Source organism: Carcharhinus amblyrhynchos, chromosome 11 (assembly GCF_965287045.1).
Source record: "Carcharhinus amblyrhynchos chromosome 11, sCarAmb.v2.hapA, whole genome shotgun sequence".
Taxonomy (NCBI): Eukaryota; Metazoa; Chordata; class Chondrichthyes; order Carcharhiniformes; family Carcharhinidae; genus Carcharhinus; species Carcharhinus amblyrhynchos.
This window is the reverse complement of record NC_137334.1, coordinates 20235477-20262579: the sequence shown is the minus strand read 5'-3', so window position 1 is coordinate 20262579 and position 27103 is coordinate 20235477. Positions and strand designations below refer to the sequence as shown.

Genomic DNA, 27103 nt, shown 5'->3' with positions numbered 1-27103 from the left:
GTTGCTGAAGCTATGATGTCCTCTCACTGGCTTTCCCAGAGCAGGTTTGAAAATAACAACTTTTATATGGAATAGGACAGAATGTCAGCTGAACTTGGACTCAGGACAGCAGCAAGCAATGAATCTCAGGGTTAATGCACAGATGTTTAAATGTATAATTAACTGCACTAATGGATGTTATTTATAACAGAATTACCTGCTGGGGAAGAGGGAGAACTCTGAGATGGGAGACAGAAACAAGGAAGCATTACTCGAGGTAAGCAGAGATTCTGAATCACTGAGATAATTGAAGCTTATTTGGTATCTAACAATCACTCAAACCTGGCAGGTGAAACCATAGTAGTGGAAGCAAATATGATAGTAACTTTTAAGGGGTCTTCTTGACAAATACATGAATGGGATGGGAATAGACGGATATGGTCCCTGGAAGAGTAGGGGTTTTAGTTCAGGAGAGGAGCCTAGTCGGTGCAGGCTTGGAGGGCTGAAAGGCCTGTTCCTGCGCTGTAATTTTCTTTGTTCTATGATGAAGCAGGGGACGGGGCTAGCCCATTGCACTGTGGGTGTGCTGTAATGGTGGTTTGTCCAGGCTAAGGTAGAATAAAGGATCAGGGTAGCCAATGAGGTTAAACAGAGGCTTTACCTGATGCAATTTTTCAAAGCCATCTTGGCCTTTTGGCCAAGGTGAAGCATTAGATCAAGCCCGGGTGTGGGTGCAATGCCTCATCTTGTCAACTTGGATCTTATTTGTTCCTCGTTGGGACCATGAATCAGATTCAGTTTGAATTTGGTGTTTTGGATGGATTGAAGTCCCCAACTGTGGAAAAGAAAGTGACTGGTCTTCCACAGGTCCGTGGTAGAAAATCCCAAAAAGATTCACAACCCTTTGAGTGAAGGAATTTATCCTCATCACATCCCCAGATTCAGACCGGTTGTGTCAGTTATAAGTGAAAGAAACAAACTTGTGGGGAAAATTAGTTGGATTTTGAAACCTACAAGAAAATAACTGAAAATATTTTAAGTTTTTAATTCCAAGGTGAAATAAAATTCCGTTTCCATGAATGCAGTCCTCAAAAAGCAGGAGATTGCTTCAAATAAATTAATTTTTAACTTAACACAAGTATTGGAAATTAATTGTGGGTTAGCCTGCAGTGTGAGGGGTTAAAATTATCCTCTTGGGGTGCTGGTGCCAATACCAGCACAAAAATCATGGTGACACAGTGGTTAGCACTGCTTACTCAGTGCCAGGGACCCAGGTTGGATTGAGTCACTGTCTGTGTGGAGTTTGCATGTTCTCTGTGTGTTCCACGGGCGGCACGGTAGCACAGTGGGTTAGCACTGCTGCTTCACAGCTCCAGGGTCCTGGATTCGATTCCCAGCTCGGGTCACTGTCTGTGTGGAGTTTGCACATTCTCCTCGTGTCTGCGTGGGTTTCCTCCCACAGTCCAAAAACGTGCGGGTTAGGTTGATTGGCCATGCTAAGAAATTGGCCCTTAGTATCTAGGGATGCCTAGGTTAGAGGGATTAGTGGGTGGGATATGGGGATAGGGCCTGGGTGGGATTGTGTTCAGTGCAGACTCGATGGGCCGAAGGGCCTCTTTCTGCACTGTAGAGTTCTATGATTTCTATGCTCCAGTTCCCTCCCGCAGTCTGAAAGATGTGTGGGTTAGGCGCATTGATTTGAACAGGCACCGGAGTGTAGCGACTCGGGGATTTTCACAGTAACTTCATTGCAGTGTTAATGTAAGCCTACTTGTGACTAATAAATAAGCTTTACTTTAAGAAGAGCAAAACCTCAAAGAGCCTTGTGAGACTTATTTGCTATTTTCTCAAACTGCTCCCACTACCAGTAGCAGATTTCTAACTTTTACTCCGGTGTTAAACAAGTTGTAAACATCCTCTTCAGATGTAAGCCAAGTTTGGGAAGATAGCAATATTTATCTCACAGCAGGGTGCTTGTCATTGCCCAAATGGAGTGTTAAAATGGGCCCCACTGCTGTACCAAATCCAGTCAGTACTATCGACTCAAGCTTATACAACATCTATGTGTTAGTTGTTCCATTGACTAACTTATACAATACTCTCCACCTCCTCCCCTGCACCCCACCCTGGACCTTGGCGCACTCTCTGGCTTGGCTGGGAATTTATTTAGTTGTGTTGCTGCTAAGTCAGGATGCTGCTCTGTATTTCAGGAATTAATTAAGTGAATCTGGCATTAATCAGTTGAGCGGTTTGGTTTATCATAGTTAACCTTGAACGTCAACATTTTTGCAGCCCAGATATTTAGCAATCAGCAAAGGATAAGTACTTGCATGAAAAATGTGATCAATGTGCATGCAACAAAGATAGCCGTTTAACCTATAATCAGTGTATATTTGATGTTAACAACAAAGAATGGTGAAAATATCATGCTTGCATTCTACAATTCCAGCCACTGAGCATGTTAGTAATGAAAAGCTAGTAGGATTTCTTATGATTCATGTGATTTTTTTATTTTTAAGCATTAAGAAAACTTTCTTGTGGAAAAAGTACTACCCTGAAAATGTCCCTCAGATCAGATTTTGCATTTACCCCAATTTCTCTTCCGCACACACCTTCTCTTTGAAGGCATTCTTGTAGTTTTGGCAGCCTTCAGGCTGAGTCTAGAAGGACAATCACTCAGTGTCCAAGTTATCATAGAATCCCTACCTGTAGAAGAGGCCATTTGGTTCATCAAATATGCACCGGTTCACTGATAGAGTATCTTATCCACGCCCTCTCCCCGCTCTATCCCTGTAACCCCACACGTTTACCATGGCTAATCCATCTAACCTACACATCTTGGGCCACTAAAGGGCAATTTAGCATGGCCAATTCACCTAACCTGCACATTTTTTGGACTGTGGGAGGAAACCAGAGCATCCAGAGGAAAGTCATGCAGACGGAGGGAGAACATACAAACTCCACGCACTCCTGCAAGGCCAGAATTGAACTCGGGTCCCTGTTGCTGTGAGGTAGCAGTGTTAACCATTGAGCCACAGTGCCACCCTACTGAGTCTAAACCAGAACCCACTGTCACCCGTTCACCTCCTGTTCTAAAGCAAGATCTCACTATTCATTATTTTCCTTTCACCCCATTCCAGCCCAGAGACACGAAAGCCAAGTTCTAGCTAACTAACACTTTACACCCTGTACCCATGCCTGCATCTACTGATTCACATCAACAGCTGCTCTCAATTGAAATCTAAAGAAAACAGTTAACTTGCCATACCTTCCCTTTCTACAGCAAACACCCACTCCATGTGCCAACATGCCCACAATGTGCTGATGGTTTTCCACTTTCCACCAGCATGCGACAAAGTATGTTATTGTTGGAAGGTTTTACAAAAGAGGCTTTCATTTGAGCTCCCTATCTATATTGAGCTCAAATCTGTGAAAAATTTAATCATCTGCTTGGTGAATTATAAGTTTTAAAAATAGTTAAATAGTTATCCAAACAAAATATGTTAAAGAGGAAGTCCAAAGGTAGTGAAAAAAAGCCCAAAGATTGAGTTCCCAATGGGTTGAACCTTACCTTTCAAGCAAGTTGTAATATCACCACTTGGATGTTCAGGTATTCTGGAGCATTTCCACTTTAAATACTGGGGTTGTGACATTTGCCTGGCTGGCGTCTTGGCAGTCTGTCCTATTGACTAATCGAGGTTCTCGGATATAGATATTTTAAAACTTTGCTGACAAAAGAGTTATTCTTCTTGGAGGGTGTTTCCCATTTAGACATCCGTAACACGCTCCCAGATTTTGTAGTGGTACAATTCAAGTGCTTGAGTGAAATATTACACTCTAAATCAGTGACAGACAACCTAGGCTAGTGAGTGGCCCTCCTTCATCACAATGTGCTGCAAGATTGAAATCGGGCTTGTTCACTAACCAGGACCCCCATGAATAAGATTAAATACATTTAATACACGCTGAATATTTTATAACTAGTTATGAACACCTTTGATCATTCATATATTAACAGAACTGTCATCAACTTTGGTAAAAACAAAGAAATATTTACACTTTGAACACAGGGAGTGCGTGGCTCTCACAGTCAATGTTGTGAGCAGTCAGCATGCGCCTCACTTACACGGAAAGAAATCAGTGGAATGTGGCAACCCTGCACGTAAGCAACAAAATACATTGTGCGCCGTTCTCAGAACCCAGACGCTTGTGGGCCTTTAGACCACAGACTTCCCACCATTTATTCTAAATTGTTATGGATAAGAATCAAACAGGTCCCTGAACGTTTAAGGTTAAAAAAATCTGGAGAGTGTTGCATTGTGATTTTATAAAAAAGTCCCAGTTGCTGGGTGAGACTATTTCAGGCAAAATGTCCCGAGGATAATCTAAGCAGTGCCTTGTCAAAATGTGATGTACATGTAGCTGGCTTCTGCATTACTGGAGTGGTGTTGAGCTAATAAACAAGAACAATAAATAATGGATCAGAAAGATGAGGTCTGCTAAACGCTATTGAATAATTGCTAACTGGAATTCATATTAGTCCTTCTCCAAGTTGCAGAGTTATTAGGTATGTCAGCAGAAAATCTGTGGTACCCTGTGCCTCCTGACTAATTTTCTCCTGTCCCTGCATTTTCAAATTAGTAAGTCACACTTTTTCCCCTCTGTGATGGATCTAAATGGTTCTCATAGCTCAGGCCAATTTACTGAATAATCTTACAGTCTGATCTCTGCTGTGTGTGAATTACAGAATCGTTACAGTACAGAAAGAGGCCATTTGGCCATTGAGTTTGCACTGGCTCTCTGAAAGAGAGCCCCACTCCCCTGCCTTAATTGCTCTGTTCTGTGTTTTTGCTGCAGGAGTTTTTCTGTGGCAGTTCTGTGACTGTCCCGGAGATTGAGGGGTTGCTTTGGTTGAAGGAGGACGGCAAGAAATCCTGGAAGAAGCGCTACTTTCTACTCCGAGCCTCTGGAATCTATTACGTGCCTAAAGGCAAGACAAAGGTATGGTTCAGAAGGTGCTTTTTTACTATTAAACAAATCATGTGGCAGCTACTGTGGCAGAAGATTTAATTGCTTTTGAGAATACTTCTGAAAATACTGCAGTGACTTCAGCCGTGCCTCAAGCCCTATTTTGTCACATTCTTCATCACTGTTCACTGTCATTCTTGATATCCAAAGCTGTTGGCTACATTGCTAACTATGCAAGGGTTGGATTCAGTAGCTATATCAGGCATGCTATGGCATGGCAGAACTTACATATTCCTCACACAAATGCTTTTAAGAAAGTTGGAAAGTGATAGAAAGGGGAAGTGCAAAGTAAAGTTTATTTATTAGTCACAAGTAGGCTTACATTAGTTACTGTGAATTTCCCCTAGTTGCCACACTCCGGATCAATGCATCTAACCAGCATGTCTTTCACACTGTGGGAGGAAACCGGAGGAAACCACGCAGGCATGAGGAGAATGTGCAAACTCCGCACAGGCAGTGACCCAAGCCAGGAATCGAACCTGGATCCCTGGCGTTGTGAGGCGGCAATGTTAACCACTGTGCCACCCTCAAATGACTTGCATGAATAAAAGATTCTCTTACAACATTCAAGTGAGGATGTTCTGAGTGATTATATCAAGGCAAGTGCTGTAAGTACAGAGTTGAGGAATTGTGGATGCCAAATGGTGACAGGTTAAACCTGCAGCCTCCTGATCAGCATGCCTTCAATCTGCACCAGATTGCCACTTCATCTCTAAGACCATTTGCTGGTTGGGGTTTGCCAGTGTTTTTGAACCAGTTTATAGGAGATGTGGCCGCCTGCTGCTACAATTATGAGGTATATAAGATTTTATGTTTTGGGACTGTGCCTTTAAGGTGGAAAGAAAGGGATCATGTGACCTGCTCTGAAGTCTGCCTGACAACAAGCTAGGGTGGTTTGATTGTTATCTGATCAAGATTAAAGAAGGGGTCACATTGTTTACTGGGAGGAATGTGCAAGTGTTTACATTGGGAGACAACAGCAGCAGCCAGTATGCTAACAATGGATTGACTGAGAGTCTCCAAAGTCCCAAAATATGAGTGGCACAGTGGTTAATACTGCTGCCTCACAGTGCCAGGAACTTGGGTTCAATTCCTGGCTTGGGTCACTGTCTGTGCGGAGTCTGCACGTTCTCCCTGTGCCTGCATGGGTTTTCTCCGGGTGCTGCAGTTTCCTCCCACGGTCTGAAAGACGTGCTGGTTAGGTTGGGGCATACAGCCTAGTTACTGGGCATCACATCAGCACTAAATGACTTGATCCTGACTGGATCATCGCTCGCTGTGTGGTGCGCAAACTTGCAAATGGGCCAATGGCTACCATATTCAGAGCTGAAAAGTGCCCCCCCATAACCCTGGAAAGGCAAAGTATCTCACAGAAACCTGTAAAACAGATTAAGTGATGCTGCTATGTGTGCAAGAAGACCTTTTGCCCACCACACCAAGGTGCATTGGGCAGCACGGTGGCACAGTGGTTAGCATTGCTGCCTCACAGAGCCAGGGACCCAGGTTCAATTCCCAACTTGGGTCACTCTGTGCAGAGTTTGCGTGTCTGCATACGTTTCCTCTGGGTGCTCCAGTTTTCTCCCACAGTCTGAAAGACATACTGGTTAGGTGCATTGGCCGTGCTAAATTCTCCCTCAATGTACCTGCACAGGCGCTAGAGTGTGGTGACTAGGGGATTTTCACAGTAACATAATTGCGATGTTAATGTAATGTACTTGTGACAGTAATAAATCAACTAATATTGTGTTTACCTGCAAGATAAAGAGCATTGGGATCTCCAGGATAGATTAAAGCATTTTTACCTAGGTATGAGATCCATGTGATTCACATTGCCATGGAGATGGATTAAGAGGGGAAGAACCCAAGAAATCCTAGATAACTCTCCATCACAGTTAGTCTGCCAAGGTCCTGGGGAAAGAGAACAGCTAGAGGCTGAAGTGTCTTATGATTCACTGCACCAAAATGTGGCTGAGAGCTCACACTCTGATTGGAAAGGCCAAATTAGTAAGGAGTTAAAAAGAATCTGGAAAATTTGTCTCTAGTTTTAGCTTTAATTAGAGGGATAAGTTTTAGCTTTAGTTAGAGGGATAAGTCATCAGGAAAAATTGTATTTTGAAATACAGTTCTAGCGTTAAATTCCCAGGCTGAGAAAGAAGAGGAACAAATAAACTCTCAGAAGCTGAAAATCATCATGGACTGTTGGGAAAATTGAATGCCTGCTGAAAGAACTGTGTAAAGCATATCTGTGAAGTATGTTTTGCATTGTGCTAAAAGAAAAGGGAAATGTTCAGTTTTGTGGTTTAAAATATAAAGTTGCTGACAACAGTGCTTTTAGCCTTCTGTTGCAGTAAAAGTCTGCTGCCTGGTTTGGAGGGTAGGTCTTATGAGGAAAGGTTGAGGGAGCTGGAGCTTTTCTGTTTGGAGCGGAGGAGGATGAGAGGTGACTTAATAGAGGTTTGTAAAATGATGAGGGGGATTGATAAAGTGGACATGCAGAGACTATTTCCTCGGGTGGATGTAGCTGTTACTAGGGGGCATAACTATAGGGTTCATGGTGGGAGGTATAGGAAGGATGTCCGAGGTAGATTCTTCATCCAGAGAGTGGTTGGGGTGTGGAATAGACTGCCTGCTGTGATAGTGGAGTCAGACTCTTTAGGAACTTTCAAGTGGTTATTGGATAGGCACATGGAGCACTTCAGAATTATAGGGAGGGGATAGCTTGAATTTGGGATTGGACGTAGCTTGGCACAACATTGAGGGCTGAAGGGCCTGTACTGTGCTGTAATGTTCTATGTTCTTAAAATGTTAGATCTTGTAACATCCTTTCAGTTATTAACTTGAAGTTCAAATTTCTTTTCAAAGATCATGGTTTTCTATAGAGATCATTTCACTACTTGGGAATAAAATGACATTCCTCTCTTCCCTCTACACAGAAGTTGAGATCTGCTGGGGGAATGGTTGAAAGGAGGAACCAATGGATGTAGTTTATTTGGACTTGTAGAAGGCTTTTGATGAAGTTCCAAATAAGATTTGATTTTGATTTATTATTGTCGCATGTATTTGTATACAATGAAAAGTATTGTTTCTTGCACACAATGCAGACAAAGCATATCGTTCATAGAGAAGGAAACGAGAGAGTGCAGAAAGTAGTGTTAGTCATGGTTAGAGAAAGCAAGGTAGGTCCATGCAAAAGTCTGATGGCAACAGGGAAGAAGCTGCTTTTGAGTTGATTGGTATGTGACTTCGGATTTTTGTGTCATTTTCCTGACGGAAGAAGGTGGAAGAGAGAATGTCCAGGGTGCATGGGATCCTTAATTATGCTGGCTGCTTTTCCGAGGCAGCAGGAAGTGTCAATGGATGGGAGGCTAGTTTATGTGATGGATTGGGCTACATTCACAACCTTTTGTAGTTTCTTGCGGTCTTGGTCAGAACAGGAGCCATACTAGGTTGTGATACAACCAGAAAGAATGCTTTAATAGTGCATCTGGAAAGGTTGATGAGAGTGGTAGCTGACATGCCATATTTCCTTAGTCTTCTGAGACAGGAGAGGCTTTGGTGGGCTTTCTTAACTGTAGTGTTGGCACAGGGGGACCAGGACAGGTTGTTGGTAATCTGGACACCTAAAAACTTAAAGCTTTCAACTATTTCTACTTCGTCCATGTTGATGTAGATATTCTCCACTACGTAAGAGATTAGCATGTAAAATTAAAGCACGAGGGATTGGGGGTAGTGTATTGAGATGGATAGAAAACTGATTGCCAGACAGGAAATTGAGTAGGAATAAATGAGTCTTTTTTCCTAATGGCAGTCAGTGACTAGTGGGGTACCTCAGGGATTGGTACCGGGACCCCAGCTATTCACAAGATATATTAATAATTTAGATGAGGGAACTAAATGTAATATTGTCAAATTTGCAGATGACACAAAGCTGGGTGGGAGGGTAAACTGTGAGCAGGATGCAGAGATGTTTTAATGTGATTTGGGCAAACCGAGTGAGTGGGCAAATGAATGGCAGATGCAGTATAATGTGGATACTTGAGAGGTTGTCCACTTTTGTAGCAAAAATAATAGTGTGCAATTTTGGTTGCTTTATCTGAGGAAGGATGTTCTTGCTATGGAGGTTGTGCAGCAAAAATTTAGCAGCTGATTCCTGGGATGGTGGGACTGATAAATGAGGAGAGATGAGTCGGTTAGGATTATATTTGCTGGAGAATGAGGGGGGGGATCTCATAGAAACTTATAAAATTCCAGCAGGACTAAACAGGGTAGATGCAGAAAGGATGTTCCCGATGGTGGGGCGTATCCAGAACTATGGGTCGTTGTCTAACGATAAGGGGTAAATCTTTTTGGACTGAGATGAGGAGAAATTTCTTCACCCAGAGAGTGGTGAGCCTGTGGAATTTGCTACCACAGAAAGCAGTTGAGACCAAAACATTGTTTGCAAGAAGGAGTTAAATATAACTCTTGAGGCAAAGGGGATCAAAAGATATGGGGGAAAGGTGGGAACAGGCTAATGAGTTGGATGATCAGCCATGATCATAATGAATTCAGGTTCAAAGGGCCAAATGGCCTATTCCTATTTTCTATAGTTGTAGGGCAGCATTCTTTTGGTATACCTACTCAGTGGTGGCAATGTTGGTATTGGATAGACAGCTTCCCACGGGCACAGGACAGAAGCCCCTGTGAAATACGCAGCGAGTCAGGAGAGGATGGATGGCTTCAAATCTGTTCCAAGAATGAGGTGGAATGGGCCTTCTGTAAGACAGTGAAGCAGAGTGGAAATTAATTGCTAAACTCCATGGTTAGAGATTGGAGGCATTTACAAAAACAGCATCTACAGGATGTAAAATAGTCCCTACACTGATTTTTAAATGCTGCATTAAACTACCACAGCTGCTCAACATTGCTCCATGGCAAGCTCCTTCCAGAGGTTGAAATGGTTACAGCAGCTTCAGGAGTTTGGCGTGACAATAGGCAAAAATTCCTTACCTGTGTCAAAAAATCATTATTCTTTCTCCTCTACCACCACCAGCCTGCATTTTTGTGAAAGCAGTGGTGGCACTTTGACAAACGCAAGGTGTCATGTTGTTTTCTTACTTTCCTTGCTCACAACCAAGTTTAAATAATACCAGCGCCTTTTCATTTTCTTGTTATGATGAAGGGTTGTTGATTCCACTGACCTGGGGCAATTCTGTTTTACAGACCTCCCGAGACCTGGCCTGTTTCATTCAGCTGGACCATGTGAATGTGTATTATGGGCAGGATTACCGTAGCAAGTACAAGGCTCCCACGGACTACTGCTGTGCACTCAAGGTATGAACAGTGCTTAGTTTAGAAGGAGTTTAGTGTTCTGGAATAGGCACTGTGTTTGTTCCTCCAATCAATGGGATCAAGACTGACCAATAACTCAACAACCAAGAGCAATACTCAGACCAAGGTCCCATTTTCCTCTTCCAGTGCGCTTGGGATGGCACCGTGGTTTGATTCCCAGCTTGGGTCACTGTCTGTGTGGAGTTTGCACATTCTCCTCGCATCTGTGTGGGTTTCCTCTGGGTGCTCCAGTTTCTTCCCACAGTCCAAGATGAGTGGGTTAGGTGGATTTGGCATGCTAAATTGCCCCTTAGTGTCAGGGGGACTAGTTAGGGTAAATGCATGGGGATAGGGCCTGGGTGGGATTGTGGACAGTGCAGATCTGATGGGCTGAATGGCCTCCTTCTGCACTGTAAGGTTCTGTGATTCTGGTTATCATTGGGCCATTTGGACCATTAATATAAATAAGTCCCAGGCTGTCAGAGGTACAGAATTTGCCTCTTTTACACACTGTTTTTGCAAACAATATAGTTTCAGTCTGCAGCTTTAAGTGAACTAACCAGAATGGCTGACTACCCCAGCTACATATATACTTCCAATTGCAACCTAACTAAGGTTGTTACGTCATTCCTTTCTATATTGTGCCTCTGAATAAAAATAGGAGGATTCAGTTTGGCCTCATCCACTTCTGCAGCCTTGGATGATGTATGCATTCACACAACAAAGTCTTTGCTTCTCTTTAATCTTTCCTTTCTATCTTTCTGATATTTTCTGAAGTTTGAACCATCTCTGTTATCTGTCTGTTCACCATATCCCTAGTTTGGAGTCAAAATTGTCCTAAAGTCTAGATCATTCGTATATGGAATAATTTTATTTTTACCTAACAAAGTGGAAGTAGAACTCTATATTCCACTGCCTCAGATTAATATCGGGACCTCTGGCAAGACAGAGTGACTAGTGATGAAATCTGACTGTGTGCCGGGATCCCCAGCATATTTGCCACCTTGAGTCAGTGATGACTTTGTTGGTTGGGCCATATGAGCTGACTTGATGACAGCCACATCCCCAAAGACGTAATGTACGTTGAACTTGTTGGCCTAAGACCCAACAGGTTACCCTTGTGATACAGGGATATCTGCAAGTTCAAGCTGACCAGGGTCAGGGTCGATGTATGGGAAATCCTCGCAATTGACTGACTGTTTGGATACAAGCAGTTAGGAAGGGCACAGAAAAAGCAGAGGACCAAAGGAAATGTCTAGATGGCAAAAAAAGACTGACATTCTTCCCATGTTCCCAGTCCAAAGATGTGCAGGTTAGGTTGATTGGCCATGCTAAGAAATTGCCCCTTAGTGTCCAGGGCAGTGGAGGTTAGAGGGATTAATGGGTCTAATGTGTGGGGATATGGGGGTAGGGCCTGGGTGGGATTGTGTTCAGTGTAGACTCGATGGGCCAAAGGGCCTGTTTCTGCACTGTAGAGTTCTATGTTTGTATGGGTTTCCTCTGGGCACTCCAGTTTCTTCCACAGTCCAAAGATGTGCAGGTTAGGTTGATTGGCTATGCTAAATTGACCCTGGTGTCAGGGGGATTAGCAGGGTAAATGTGCAGGATTATGGGAATAGGGCCTGGGTAGGGTAGTGGTTGGTGCAGACTTGATGGGCCGAATGGCCTTCTGCATTGTAGGGATTCTATGAACCATCTATAGAAGAAGCAGCAGTTGATGAGCGGCCTAAACTATTGCTCCGTGTCAGCTTCAGGTCACTCGCAATTCAGCCTCTATTGCCACAACAGATATTCGATGCAAAGTTACATACAGCCTCGGCACAGCCCATCTTCCGAGGTAGACAAATGTGCTAACGCACTACCTGCTGGATAACATTTGCTGCATCTTTGTAGTCTGGACAAGCTTCTTTTACCTCTCTTCCCTTCAGATTTTGTGCCCACTTTTATTGATGTGTCCACATACCTTTTAATTCGATATGCTTTTTTTAAATTTATTCTTTCATAGGATGTGGGCATAGTGGTAATTGCCCATCCCTTACTGCCCTTGAGAAAGTTGCCACTTTGAATCACTGCAGACCACGCGGTGTAGATACAGTCACAGGGCTATTAGAAAGGCAATCACTGTTTCAACATTACACTATGTTTTTTGTGTGCAACCTTATCACATGGTGTGTTGCCAAAGCCACTTATATGAAGGAGAATGATATCATATTGGATAAGAAAATCTGGGAAAGTAATCTGAGAAATTATAGAATGTCAAAACACAAAACACTGCCCAAGAATCTGACTGTGGGACTGTACCATGCAGTAGCAGTATTTTAATGGAGGCTACAGTTTATATTAATCATCCCGTTTATTTACTTTTCTCCTCCTGAATGTCCCCAGAGCTGCAGAGGAATTTCCTGCGGATCAGAGGCGAGAGCTGCAATTGCCTGAAATCTTTCCATTGAATAAAAAACGAACTTGAGTGTTTGGAATGATTGTGGGAAAACTGGTTCACAGCTGGCTCAGCTCTGCTGGCTCACGTGAGCCAGTGACCTTTTCATGCTATGACTGTCAACATTAGGAGACATGACTTGGGCTGATGTTTGTACAGGATAGTCAACTGGGGAAGGTGGCAGGGGCATGGACTGCAGTACGGCCTGTCCTGTTAATTGCCTATCCCAGAGGTAGATGTTCCTCTGTAATTCCAGACTGACTTTGAATCTCGCTCTCCTGGTAGAGCAGAGGATGGTTTCTTTATGAAGAGATTCTCATTCTCATATTGTGCCCTTTTCTGAAAGGCAGTTGCAATTTTGCGGCCAATTTGACCTGTTAATTGATTTAGATTTGAGTGGTATCACTTCTGATGTTGATTGCATCCTGTAATGGGGGATGGAGGGGCACACGTGCATACACATATACTTGTATGCACATGTACACAATCAGGAGCAAGGACCCAAGTTAACTTTCCTTCCTCCTTCAGACAAAAAGTAGAAATCAAACCTGGAATTGTCTAATATGTATACCATTGTATGCACAACAGGTCTTTATGGACCAGCCCAGCATTAATGTGCAATTTACTAAGCAAACCAAGCAACACCTGTCCTTGGAGAAAAGGAAGCCAATTAACAGAGTTGGGAACTCCATCAACAGCTTTGCCAGTAACTCATTGTATTGCAATCCAAGCATAAAGATAAAATTGACAATTGTTAAATTATCTATGGAAACTTGAGGTTTTAAGTTCTGGACACAGCTTAAGGAACTGTGCAGTGACACTGGACAGTAGCACAGTGGTTAGCACTGATGCTTCACAGCGCCAGCGACCTGGGTTCAATTCCAGGCTTGGGTCACAGTCTGTGTGAAGTTTGCACTTCTCCCCATGTCTCCATGGGTTTCTTCCGGGTGTTTCAGTTTCCTCCCACATTCTGAAAAACATGCCGGTTAGGTGCATTGACCCGAACAGGCACCGGAGTGTGGCGACTAGGGGAATTTCACTGTAACTTCATTGCGGTGTTAATGTAAGCCTTACTTGTGACTAATAGATAAACTTTAACTTAATAGTGCTCACAGATGGTACTGCAGGGACTATGATGTTGTACAAAGTGTATTGTTTGCCCAAATGTCCCTATCTGTATTCAATTATTTTTTTAAAAGCTGAGCTGAAGGAAACCATAGGCTGTGTGGGTTGTCGCTGTTTAGAATATGTCGTATGTTGGGTGTTGCTGCTGTACTACTTTATGCCTATATTAGGACTATGAGGGCTGGAAAAGAACATTTCAATCCATTTGTGAGGTCCCTTGAGTTCAAAAGCAGACGGGATAGCTTGCTAATATCTCTCATTTGATTTTCCTCACTACTTCCTCTTAAATTAATTAAGTTTATTGGCCTTAGTCCATACCAAACATTCCCACACCATCAGTGAAGGGTCTGATTTAACTATTCACTCCTTTCTCAGCTTCAGTCAGAGATTGGTTTCTCAGAGTTCAGCTTGTCAGTAAGGATCTTGACTAGCTCCATGAGAGCCCTCTGTTTCAATAGCAGCCTTTTCTTTCTTTTGACCAACAGGTTTGAATGGCTAAGACTACAGGATAGGACACTTTCCATCTTGAAAAGAGATAGAGGTCAACCAGGAAGGTGGTGGTTAGCTAACACTAAGCTTGAGTTTTATGTAGTAGAGAGGGCAGAAGAGAAACCCACGACCCATGCGCTCATCCAACTGTTCTCATCAAGTCAATTGTTCAATCTCACACACAAATACGAAATGAGAGTAGGAATTGAACATGTGGCCCATTGATCCTACTGCACCATTCAGTATGGTCAGAGCTGTTTTTGGGCTTCAATTCCACTTTCCCACCTGTTCCACATATCTTTTGATTCTCCAAGAGAGCAAACATCCGTCTACCCCAGTCTCAAATATATTCAACGACAGAGCATCCATAACTTCTGGGGTAGAGAATTCCAACGATTCACAACCCTTTGAGTGAAGTCATTTCCACTCATCTTAGTCCTAACTAATTGGCCCCTGAGACCATGCCCTGTATTCTGGATTCCTCAGCCAGGGAAAGCAACCTCTGTCTACCCTGTCAAGCCTCTTCAGAATCTTTCAATTTTAAATGAGATCACCTCTCATTCTTCTAAATTCGGAAAAATATAGGACCAATAGCCTCTCATCATTGGCAATACACACATCCCAAGGGACAGTCTAGTGAATATTCGCTACACCACCACCAATGCAAGTACATCCTTACATATAGAGAAAAATTGTACACCGTATGCCAGGTATGTTCTCACCAAAGCAAGACTTTCTTTTTACACCTATCCGCTTATAATAAAAGCCAACATGCCATTTACTTTCCTAATTCCTTACTATACCTATATGCTAATTTTCTGTTCCTTGTACAAATACACTCAAATCTCTCTACACGTTAACATGTACAATTTTCATACCTTATAAAAAATATTCTGCATTTCTGTTCTGATGACCAGAATAAATAACTCACTTTCATCACATTATATTCCATCTGCCATCATATTGTTCACTCATTTAACCTGTCACAGAATCATAGAATCCCTACAGTGCAGAAGAAGGCCATTCAGCCCATCGAGCTTGCACCAACAACAATCCCTATCAGACCCTATCCCTGTAACCACAGGTATTTACCCTGCTAACCCCCTAGTCCACAAATCTTGGGGAAACTAAGGTGCAATTTAGCATGGCCAATCAACCTTATCCACATATCTTTGGAGGAAACCAGAGCACCTGGAGGAAACCCACGCAGACATGGAGAGAACATGCAAACTCCATACTGTCACCAGAGGCTGGAATCAAACCCGGGTCTCTGGCACTGTGAGGTAGTAGTGCTAACCACTGTGCTACCGTACTGTCCAGATCACTTTCAACCTCTGTATCCACTTCACAGTTTATCTTTTCACCTAGTTTGGTATCATCAACAAACTTAGAAACATTACTCTATCTGAATCATTAATATAGACTTTAAATAGCTGAGGCTCCAGCACTGATCCTTGCAGTTCAGATATTGTCCAGACATAGAGAATTTCCTGCAAAAACTCTTCCAATTCCCTCACTGTTATTACTAATGTCCATCAAGAATATCTCCTCCAACCTCTCTTAGTTCGCATTTACACAGAACTCCTTAGCAACAGGATCCAGAAACACAACATCAGGTGGCACATGCCATTATCCAGCTCTTCCTCAACACACCCGCAGTTTGCCCTTGAGTGCCTGTGATGTTTCGTGCAATTTGACTGATATCCTGTATTGTTTGGGAGAAAATTCCCCTAGTTCGGTAATAGGAACTCTTCAAACTCCATTCCCGTCCCTGGCCATCATCTCAGGCTGAACCAGACTCTTTGCAACTCTGGTGTTTGACTTTGAGCTGAGCTTCAAATGCCATATGCTCTCTGTCACCAAGATCGCTTATTTCCTCCTATGAAATATCTCCCTAATCTCTGCCCTAACCTCAGACAATCAGCTGCTGAACCTCTTTCCCTGTTTCTATGTTACCTCCAGACTTTATTATTCCAATGCCCTCTTAGCTGTCTTTCATCCTCCTCAAATCTGCGAATGTAGGAATTTGTGATGGAAGTTATCAAAGCAAAGTGTGCTGAAAGGAAGAAAAATGGCACAGACAATAAGTGCATGCTGACATTATATGCTGAATAATGATGTAAAATTGAATACAGTTTGGGCTCACACTTTCTCTCTTCTAGCCTGATCACCAAGATATGTTCATAGAATCATTGAAACTTTACAGTGGAAAAGGAGACCATTCAGCCCATCAAGTCTGCACCATCAACAATCCCACCTAGGCACTATCCACGTGACCCCACATATTTACCCTGCTAATCTCTCTAATTTACACACCACGGGCACTAAAGGGCAATTTAGCATGGCCAGTGCACCTAACCTGCACAACTTTGGTCTGTGGGAGGAAACCAGAGCACCCGGAGGAAACCCAGGCAGACACGGAGACCGTGCAAACTCCACACAGACAGTCACCCAATCCAGGAATCGAACCCAGGTCCTCAGAGCTGTGGGGCAGCAGTGCTAACCACTGTGCCACCGTGCTGCCCCTTGAAGAGATTTTTTTGTGTTGCGATGCCTGCCTTTGATGAATAAAAGTTTATTTTACATGTGGTTTTCTTCTTGCAGCACCCTCAGATCCAGAAGAAGTCTCAATATATCAAGTACCTCTGCTGTGATGATGTCAGAACTCTTCACCAGTGGGTGAATGGCATTCGCATTGCCAAGGTAACTGTTGGGGGTGGGTAGGGGACAGGGATCCTGCTTTATCCTTGGGTGGAGCAGTAATTTTTAATCAGTGACAAGCCTGTCTCTATCTAATTGGATAATGCTTCTAACAGGCACCAAACACCAGTGTGAGAAGATGCTCTTTTCCCCACCACTGACCATATTAGATTTTAAGCATAATTGAAAGGGTTGTCTAATTAGTCTCACCCCTCCTTTCTTTCCCTATAGCCCTGCGATAGTTCCTTTCCAATGTATACAATTTCTTTTAGAAAGTGACTATTGTCATATACATCTTGCCACAATTGTACAGACTTTTGGTGAGAGCACATCTGGAATAGTCTATGCAGTTTTGGTCTCCACGTTTTTAGAAAGGATATCCTTGAATTGAAGGCAGTACAATGCAGGCTCAATACATTGATCCCTGGGTTATCTTCAATAAGATCACTTAAATCGTCTTCCTCTTTGGAATTTTTTTTGATCGGACTGAAGGTGCCCTGTCCCTGCAGAATCGCAGCTCCACTTTGTCCCGAAGCTCGTCAGCCATCACAGCAGTGCTGTGAAAGACTGAGTAAATTAGGCTTGTATTCTCTGTAGTTTAGAAAATGGAAAGTGATCTGTTACGATCCCAGTTGGTATTCTAACTGAATGGGAAAATCCCAGAATGGAACCCTGGCTGAAAAGATCATAATTTTTACTTTTCTTTTAACACAGTCACAGGACTGGTAATTAGTTTTAACCACAAAATAAAGATTTTGAAAGATTTGATTGTGATACAATATTCCTTTACTGTGTCTCTCCACCCACCACTACCAAACCCCCTCCCCGCTGATGATATTAAGGTTACACAGAATATCTTGGGCTATAATGGTCTCAGTAACATACAGTCCCTTTGAACACACAGAATACCTGTGGTCAGACACACGCCACTCTGAATTCAAATGTATTTGAGGATTTCTCCTCAAAACCTCCCAAAATGATTGTTATACTGCCAATGTCTTCCTCAGTTGTCTGCATTTTCAAGTTTTGTGTCGCTTGGAAACTTTGAAATTGTGCTTCTAAGTCCAGATGGTTAATATAAACTAAAAAGAACAATAGTCCTGTACCGAGTTCTGGGCAGACCACTGTATACCTCCCTCAAGTTTGACAAACAACTGTTCACGATTACTTTTTTTTGTCAGATTTGTACCCAGGCTGCTACTTCACCTTTATTTCCAGCGGCTTCAATTTTGCTAATATGCCTATCTTTAGGTGTTAAAAAACACCTTTTTAAAGTTTATAACACTATATCAAACTCACTGCCAGACTTATTTCCTTCCCAAATCAGGATGCATCCTCATCAGAATGAGGTGATTTTTCTACTTTGAGCATTGCATCCTCTTCTGAAGACAGATGCTAATCCCTTTTTTATTGCATTAGTATGCTGTCTACCTTTACAAGAAGATTTCCTTCTTGGTCTCTTTGACCAAACTTTTTCTGTTGTGCTATTTTTGAATTACTGGCCCTCTTGCAGTCAAGTATTTGTACAGGCTTGTCACCGCCTAACATTGGGTGTTACTAGTGACTGCTAGTATTGACATAGTATTGACATTGTCTTGGATTTTGAGGAAATTGATATGACTAGACTTAGAGATGGCAGATTTCAAGTGACTTACAAAGGAAGCAAATGTGATGAGAAAAAACTTTTTCACACCGAGTGGTTGGGGTCTGGAATGCACTGCCTGATAGCGTGGTGGAGGCAGGTTCAGTTGAGGCAATCAAGAGGGCATCAGATGATTGTTTCTCTTCAAGCAATGTGCAGGGGAATGGGGCAAAGGCAAGGGTATGGCACTAAGCCATGATACTCTTTTGGAGAGCTGGTGCAGATACAATGGGCCAAATGGTCACCTCTTGCCTCATAACAATTCTGTGATTCTGTGAAATGGATTGGTAAATATGGAGGGCAGTTGGCTTCCAAAGAAGTTTTCCCATGGCATCTTGGTTAATACATAACATAAGCAATAGCAGGGTTAGTCCATTCTGCCCTGCCTTCCTGCTCTGTCATTCAGAGATACACCCATATCTCAATTCCCTTGATATTCAAAAATCTATCATTATTATTGTTGAAGATATCTTAGCAGCCACAATATCTGGATATAGAATTTCAAAGGTTTTTTTATTGATTCGTGGGACATGGGCGTCACTGGCTGGCCAGCATTTATTCCCCATCCCTAGTTGCCCGAGAGCAGTTGAGAGTCAAATGCATTGCTGTGGCTCTGGAGCCACATGTAGACTAGACCAAGGTAAGGATGGCAGATTTCCTTCCCTAAAAGACATTAGTGAACCAGATGGGTTTTTACAACAATCGACAATGGTTTCATGGCCATCAGGTAGGTTCTTAATTCCAGATATTTTTTATTGAATTCAAATTCCACCATCTGCTATGGCAGGATTCGAATCCGTGTCCCAGAACATTAGTTGAGTTTCTGAATTAGTAGTCCAGCGATAATACCACTAGGCCATCACCACCTAATCCTTTTGAGTCAAAAAATTCTCCATATCCCAGCCCTAAAAGACTGACCGCTATAAGCCCCAGTCAGAAGAAACTTCCTCTCAGGATCTACCTTACATAACTCCTTCAGATTCAGACATTTATGCTTCAGTAAGATCACCTCTCATTCGTCTAAACTCCAGAGAGTATAAGACAAGTCTACTTAGTATCTCCTCATAGGACAATCACTTCATCCCAGGAATCTGTCCACTTATTGTTGTATTCCCTCCCTGGGATGCATATCGTTCCCCAGGTAAGGAGACCAAAACTTTACCCAGTGCTCAAGGTGTGGCCTCACCAAGGCTCTCTACAATTGCAGTAAGACTACAACAGACTATCTGTGACCCAGTTGGCTTAAAGCTGTATGAACAACCACTGAGATTATGGCCATTTTCCTATGAAAAAATATAGAAATTGATACAGTAATAATCCACTTTTCACCTTTGTTAACTAGTACGGGAAACAACTATATGACAACTACCAGGATGCTGTGAAGCGGGCAGAAGCTGCATATGAATGGTCATCCCTGTCCAGTGCTAGTATGAAATCCGGGTCCAGCTCTTCCAGTTTGCCAGGTAAATTGCGTAAGTTTATTATCCTCTTCCCCCTTTCCCAATTTTCTCCACCTTTCCCTCTGCCTTTCTTTCTGAGGTGATGACCCTTGTTGGGAGCTGGATGTTTGGGCAGCAGTTGCCAACCAGGAAGCTCTTCCTGCTTGCATGTGGACAATGGCAGCAGGAAATTCCAGCATTGGTGACAACACGGCTAATGCTGTGTGTACTGCACTTCTCTGTATTGCTAGAGCGACTGAAGGAAATGGAAACCAAATCCTGATAAATGCAGAACAAGTTTGCTTAAGCATTAGATATACATTTGCTGAGGAACTGTGGGTGCCAAGCAAAAATATGAATATCACTTGGAAAAGGTATTTTGTAGGGAAGGAATTTGAAATAACGTGCTGTATCATTATGGAACATTTTTTAATTCATTAACATAATTTGATGAGCTCACTTGATTGCTCACTTTGATTACACAACTTAGTGCCGTGTACCAATTGGGACAATCCCTAATCTGTACAATTAGCTGCTCTTAAATAGAGTAATGCTGTGTTGCAGCTGGCCCCAGTGCCTTTCGGAATAACCAGTCGCTGCTTCTCCATCTCAGTTGCTACTTGCTGAGTCTGTCTGAAATTTGGGCAGGGATATTCTGGGCTGTGATGTTTTCTATGGTTGGTAGTCCACCAATGCTTGCTGAGCAAACAAGCACGGAAAATGGCCCACTGGCTTGAGGTACCAGAGACTACAACATAATTCCAGCAAAAACCAGCTAATCTGGAGAGGAGCGAGAAAATTGGGAGGTGAAATGTAAGAAATCATTGTTGTGAGTTGGTGAATGGATTGTTCACCGAAATCAGATCACAAGCATGTGTGTTCTGGATACAACTCTGATTTAAAATGCAGACGTTCCCGAAGTCTAGAGGTTGTACTGAGACCCAGTAGATTGCTTTTCTTGAGCTAATATTCCAGAACTATAGACTGGGTAATGTGGCTCCTGTAGTTGGGAAACATTCCATACTAATACTCACTCAGATGCAATTGATTATTTAAAGAGAGGTATCCTGTAGATGTAAGGTGCTTACATTTTCAGAAGGCATTTGATAAGATTCCCAATTAAGGGCTTTAAGAAGGATACATCATGGTATCGCTGGTAACTAAGAAGTGATTGGCTAAGCAGTCGAAGGCGATAAGGTGACACACAGGTCTTGGGATGTGGCAGTGAGTGGAGCTCCACAAGTGTCTTCTTTGAGTCTTTCATTTTAGTTACCCTTCTACAGGGGAGTCACGGTTGCACAGTGGTTAGCACTGCTGCCTCAAAGTGCCAGGGTCCTGGGTTCGATTCCCGGTTTGGGTCACTGTCAGTGCGGAGACTGCACGTTCTCCCTGTGTCTGCGTGGGTTTCCTCCAGGTGCTCAGATTTCCTCCCACAGTCTGAAAGATGTGCTGGTAAGGTGCTTTGGCTATGCTAAATTCTCCCTGTAAAAAGTCTGACAACACCAGGTTTTAGTCCAACCTATTTATTTGATAATATATTATCAAATAAATAGGTTGGACTAAAACCTGGTGTTGTCAGACTTTTTACTGTGTTTACGCCAGTCCAACGCCGGCATACCCACATCAAATTCTCCCTGAACAGGCACTAGTGTTTGGCGACTAGGGGTTTTTCCCAGTAACTTAATTACAGTGTTAATGAAAGCCTACTTGTGACTAAAAATAAATACAACCTAAAAACATAAAATGTTAACCCATGTGTTTTATCAGATGTTGATTGACCTACTATCTGTTTGCAGTCTTTTATTGTTTGCCAAATATTTAGCATACATAGTGCTTAGAGAGTTACCAATTACATACAGAATTTCAAGCATTTTTCACACTAGGAACTCAATAAACCTGTACTTTCGTGCATGGGATTCACCTTCATCTGCTTTATTTGTGCAGAATCCCACTCAAACCATTCAAACCAGTCAGATAGTGGTGTTTCTGACTTGCAGTCTACAGGCCATGTTCGCTCCCAGAGTATCGTCAGTTCCATTTTTTCAGAGGCTTGGAAAAGAGGTACGCAACTGGAGGAGCAGCAACAGCAGCATTCCAAGGTAAGAAAGAAAAAAACTAACCTCTTGATGCACAAAGAAAAGCACCCAGCTTCAGCTCTCACCCACCTGATCAGCCTGCTTGTTTACTTCACTTGATTAATCAAGAATTAGGAGCAGCAGTAGCCCATTCAGTCATCCGGCATTTAGATAAGATCATGGCTGATGTGATTGCGGCCTCAACTCCACTTCCCTCTCTGCATACCCTCCCCCATATCCCTTGACTTCTTTGTCAATCAAAAATCTTATCTAACTCAGCATCAAATATATTTAGTGCTCCAACCTCAGGGGAGAAGAATTCCACGTACGAATGACTTTGATGCGGCATGGTGGTTAGCGGTGCTGCTTCTCAGCGCCAGGAACCCAGGTTCAATTTCTGGCTCGGTCACTGTTTGTGTGGAGTCTGCACGTTCTCTCTGTGTCTGTGTGGGTTTCCTGCAGGTGCTCCGGTTTACTCCCACAGTTCAAAGATACGTGGGTTAGGTGGATTGGCCATGTTAAATTGACCTAGTGTACAGGGGGATTTGCAGGGTAAATATGTGGGGTTACAGGGATGGGATCTGGGTGGGATTGAGGTTGGTGTCGATTTGATGGGCCGAATGGCCTCTTTCTGCACTTCAGGGATTTTATGTTTCTATGACGCTCTGAGATAAAAGATTCTCCTTATGGTCTTAAATGAGAGACTCTTGTATGTTACCTTAAGATCACCTCTCAATCTTCTAAACTCCAATTGGCAAAGACTCAGTCTGCCCAACCTTTCCTCATAAGCTAACCCCTTTGGCCCAGGAATCAGCTGAGTGAAACAAAAACAGAAAATGCTGGAAAATCTCAGGAAATCTGACAGCATCTGTGGAGAGAGAATAGAGCCAATACTTAGAGTCTGGATGACCCTTTGTCAGAGCTGCCAGTCACCCGGACTTGAAACGTTGGCACTATTCTCTCTTCACAGATGCTGTAAGACTTGTTGAGATTTTCCAACATTTTCTGCTTTTGTTTCAGATTCCAGCATCCGCAGTAATTTGCTTTTATCAATTGAGTGACCTTTCTCTGAACTGTTTCTAATGCAATTATATCTTTAAGTAAGAAGACCAAAACTGTACACCGTGGTGGTCTCAGTCTGGTCCTGTACAGGACCAGCACTGCACTGCTTTTATACTTGATTCCCCTGACAATGAAAGTTAAGATTCCATTTGTGTTTTTAATTACTTGCTGCATCTGCATACAAGCATGTGGTTCATTTACTAGGACATCCAGATCCCTCTGCAATGTAGAGTACTGTAGTTTCTTTCTATTCTTCCAGCCAAGATGCCTAAGTTCACATACTCCCATTTTCCAATTTTTTGCTCACTTGCTCAACCAATTTAAATCCTTTTGCAGACTCTCTGTGCGGGATTTTCCCATCCTGCACAGTGGGGTGAGAACTTCCCGGCCCAAAGTCGCCGGACCTTTTGCTGGTCTGTCAAATTTTCAGTCTGTCTCGCAACAATTCCTGCAGCGGACGGAACCGTAAAGGCCTGGCTTTGTGTCCTTTCGGCTATTCACCTTCCTCCTTATTTTTGTCATCAGCAGATTTAGCAACCATTCAATCCCTTCATCCGAGTCATTGATGTAGATGTAAAAAGTTGAGTGCCCAGCACTGATCCCTATGCCACTGCAGCTTGCCAACCTGAGAAAGACCCATTTAGCCCAACACCCTGCTTCCTGTTAGCTAACTAACCGTCTATCCATGTTAATGTGTTATCCCCTACATCATGAGCTCTTATTTTGTGAAGTAAATAATGATCTGGCATCTTATCAAGTCTGCAGCAAATGTATTAGCAAGTGAGGCATGTACTACCACCATGATTTGAAACTAGGGAAATGTGGTCACTTGCCCAATACGTTGCTGTAACATAGTGCTAAACTCAAATTGCAGCCTTCCCCTTTGAATCATCTTCTCGTGTTTCTTGGCCATTGGGACAAGGTGGCATAATTGGGGATAAAACAAAAAATCCAGGTCAGGCAGTATTTGCAGAAAGCGAAACATAGTTAACAATTTTGAAGTAAAGTTTAAAATGTATTTATTATTGTCACAAGTAGGCTTACATTAACATTGCAATCAAATTACTGTGAAAATCCCCTAGTCGCCACACTCTGGTGCCTGTTTGGGTACACTGAGGGAGAATTTAGCATGGCCAATGCACCGAACCTGCACACCTTTGGACTGTGTGAGGAAACCGAAGCATCCAGAGGAAACACGTGCTGACACGGGGAGAAGGTGTAGTCTCCACACAGACAGTGAACCAAGCCAGGAATCGAACCTGGGTCCCTGGCTGTGAGGCAACAGTGCTAACCACTGTGCCACCCTGGGTGACCATTTTCTTCAGAGCTAAAGAGGAGAAAAGTGATGGATTTTATACTATTTAAGAGGGAACAGAGCAGAGTAGGAGTTCAGGGATTGGTGGGAATGAGAGCAAATGACAGATGGCCTTTGAGGATGGGATGGGGGAGGGGAGGAGCCATTGGAATAGAAAAAAACGGGAATTGTAGAGCTTTGGGATTTAGACAGCTAAAGACACAGCCACCAATGATGGAGGAAAGGAAATCTGGGAGTTGTAGTTTCTGAATGAGATAACTCAGTCAACATAAACTAGGAATCTGATCTTGCTGCTTTAACCAGCTGTGTGGCTACAGTGAAAATTTTAAAAATCCATTAACAACCTAAATAAATTTAGATTGCCTGTGAGCAGATCAGCTGTCCTGTTCAATTACAGACAGATTGTTCAGGGTAGCTGAGTAATTAGCTCGTAACACAGCACCGGGTAACGCACAAACTCGAGTGGCTTGTTGGACACAATTTTGTTTGCCGCTTGTGTTGGAGATGCATTAGAGTGGAACATTCTATCACAGTAGCAAAATACAGTGTCATTGACATGAGGAATAATCCATTCTGGGGCATTCTGCAGCAAATCCTGGCAATGCTTCTTTGCAACCCAAAATAATCTTTGCAAAATGCAGAGGCACCACTGCTTTTTCAAGTTAGAAGCTTTGTTCACAAGATTGGCATCAGGAGTGCACAGAGTTAAATAAAAACTGATCTTTCACCTCAGTTCAAATCCAGCTTGGGTTTTGATTTGATTTATTATTGTCACGTATTAGCATTCAGTGAAAAGTATTGTTTATTGCGCGTTATATAGACAAAGCATACTGTTCATAGAGAGGGAAATGAGACAGTGCAGAATGTAGTGCTATAGTCATAGCTAGGGTGTAGAGAGAGATCAACTTAATGCAAGGTAGGTCCCGTCAAAAGTCTGACAACAGCAGGGAAGAAGCTGTTCTTGAGTCGGTTGGTACGTGACCTCAGGCTTTTGTATCTTTTTCCCGATGGAAAAAGATGGAAGAGAGAATGGCCTGGGTGCCCGGGATCCTTAATTATGCTGGCTGCTTTTCTGAAGTGTAGACAGAGTCTATGTATGGGAGGCTGGTTTGCGTGATGGATTGGGCTGCATTCATGACCTTTTGTAGTTCCTTGCGGTCTTGGGCAGAGCACGAGTCATACCAAGCTATGATACCAGAAAGGATGCTTTCTATGGTGCATCTGTAATTGTTGGTGAAAAAGTTGGGTTAATGGGATCTGAATCTTTTCTCTGCGACTGTAAGGTACTGGTGAAGGGAAGGTGAAGTGAGTTTGGGGTAGTTTCTGTCTTGATCCTAGTCAGTAAATCTCTGTGACAGCTACTGTAATGGAGGCTGGAGCCATTGCATTATGTGATGTTGATAGATCCTTTATCTGAACACACTGCTTATGGACTGTTACTAATCTGGCATCTTCTTAGGAGTATGATTGCTGGTTCTGAGACGATCCATTACTAAATTTGTCAGGTCTGACCTTTATTCCAGTGTTGAAACTTCAAACCTTTCATCAACCCAGTGGGTTTTAGAAGTAACAGAGCAAAGTTTCATTATTGCACTGATGAAAATATTTCTATTTGTCCCAGGCCCACGTGGGTTGGTGTTTTGAACACTTCACATTCTCTAGTAATTCTCCCAAGTGACCACTATGTATGTGTCTAGTCCCTGCATGTCAACAGGCTGTATTGTAGGTAGCACCACATTTTAATCCAAGCCTCTGCTGCCTTCACCCAGGGCATATAGGTGGACTCTAGATTGTCTGGTATTATTGAGTGGGTGCTCCTTTCCTCCCACAGTCCAAAAATGTGCGAGTTAGGTTGATTGGCCATGCTAAAATTGCCCCTTAGTGTCCTGAGGTGCATAGGTTAGCGGGTAAATATGTAGGGATATGAAGGTAAGGCCTGGGTGGGATTGTGGTCGGTGCAGACTCGATGGGCCAAATGGCCTCTTTCTGCACTGTAGGGTTTCTATGATTTCTATGAAGAAAGGGAGCCCTGGCTTTTCTCGCCTGCAATCCCTGCGCATGGGAGCCAGATGTAACATCTCGGCCCCTGCACCAACTGAGTTCAGCTGCCTGGAGATGAACGAGGAATTGCGTCAGTCATCATTGCAGTCTTCTTAGAATCCCTACGGCGCAGAAAGAGACCATTTGGCCCATCAAGTCTGCAGTGACCACAATTCCACCCAGGGCCTATCCATGTAATCCCTTATATTTACCCTGCTAATCGCCTGATACTAAGGTGCAATTTAGCGCAGCCAATTAACCTAACCTGCACATCTCTGGAGTGTGGGAGGAAACCAAAGCACCCAGAGGAAACCCAAGCAGACACGGGGAGAATGTGCAAACTCCACACAGACAGTGACCCAAGCCGGGATTGAACCTGGATCCCTGGCACTGAGAGGCAGCAGTGCTCACCATTGTGCCACCCTTTGTAGTCAAGTCAGTCTTTGGCTGACGACTGACCCA

The 27103-nt window shown here is 43.1% G+C and overlaps 1 protein-coding gene across 5 annotated transcripts in view; it reads left to right on the top strand.

Moving 5' to 3' along the window:
• LOC145349966 (ras-associated and pleckstrin homology domains-containing protein 1-like) overlaps positions 1-27103 on the top strand; it is a 228770-nt gene that overhangs the window by 183077 nt on the left and 18590 nt on the right. For all 5 annotated transcript variants that reach the window (XM_080198710.1, XM_080198708.1, XM_080198707.1 and 2 more), the window contains 6 exons: positions 191-256; positions 4837-4980; positions 10210-10320; positions 16973-17071; positions 20053-20173; positions 22094-22248. In XM_080198710.1, the coding sequence (XP_080054836.1) occupies positions 191-256; positions 4837-4980; positions 10210-10320; positions 16973-17071; positions 20053-20173; positions 22094-22248 (696 nt within the window). The remainder of the gene's footprint in view (positions 1-190; positions 257-4836; positions 4981-10209; positions 10321-16972; positions 17072-20052; positions 20174-22093; positions 22249-27103) is intronic.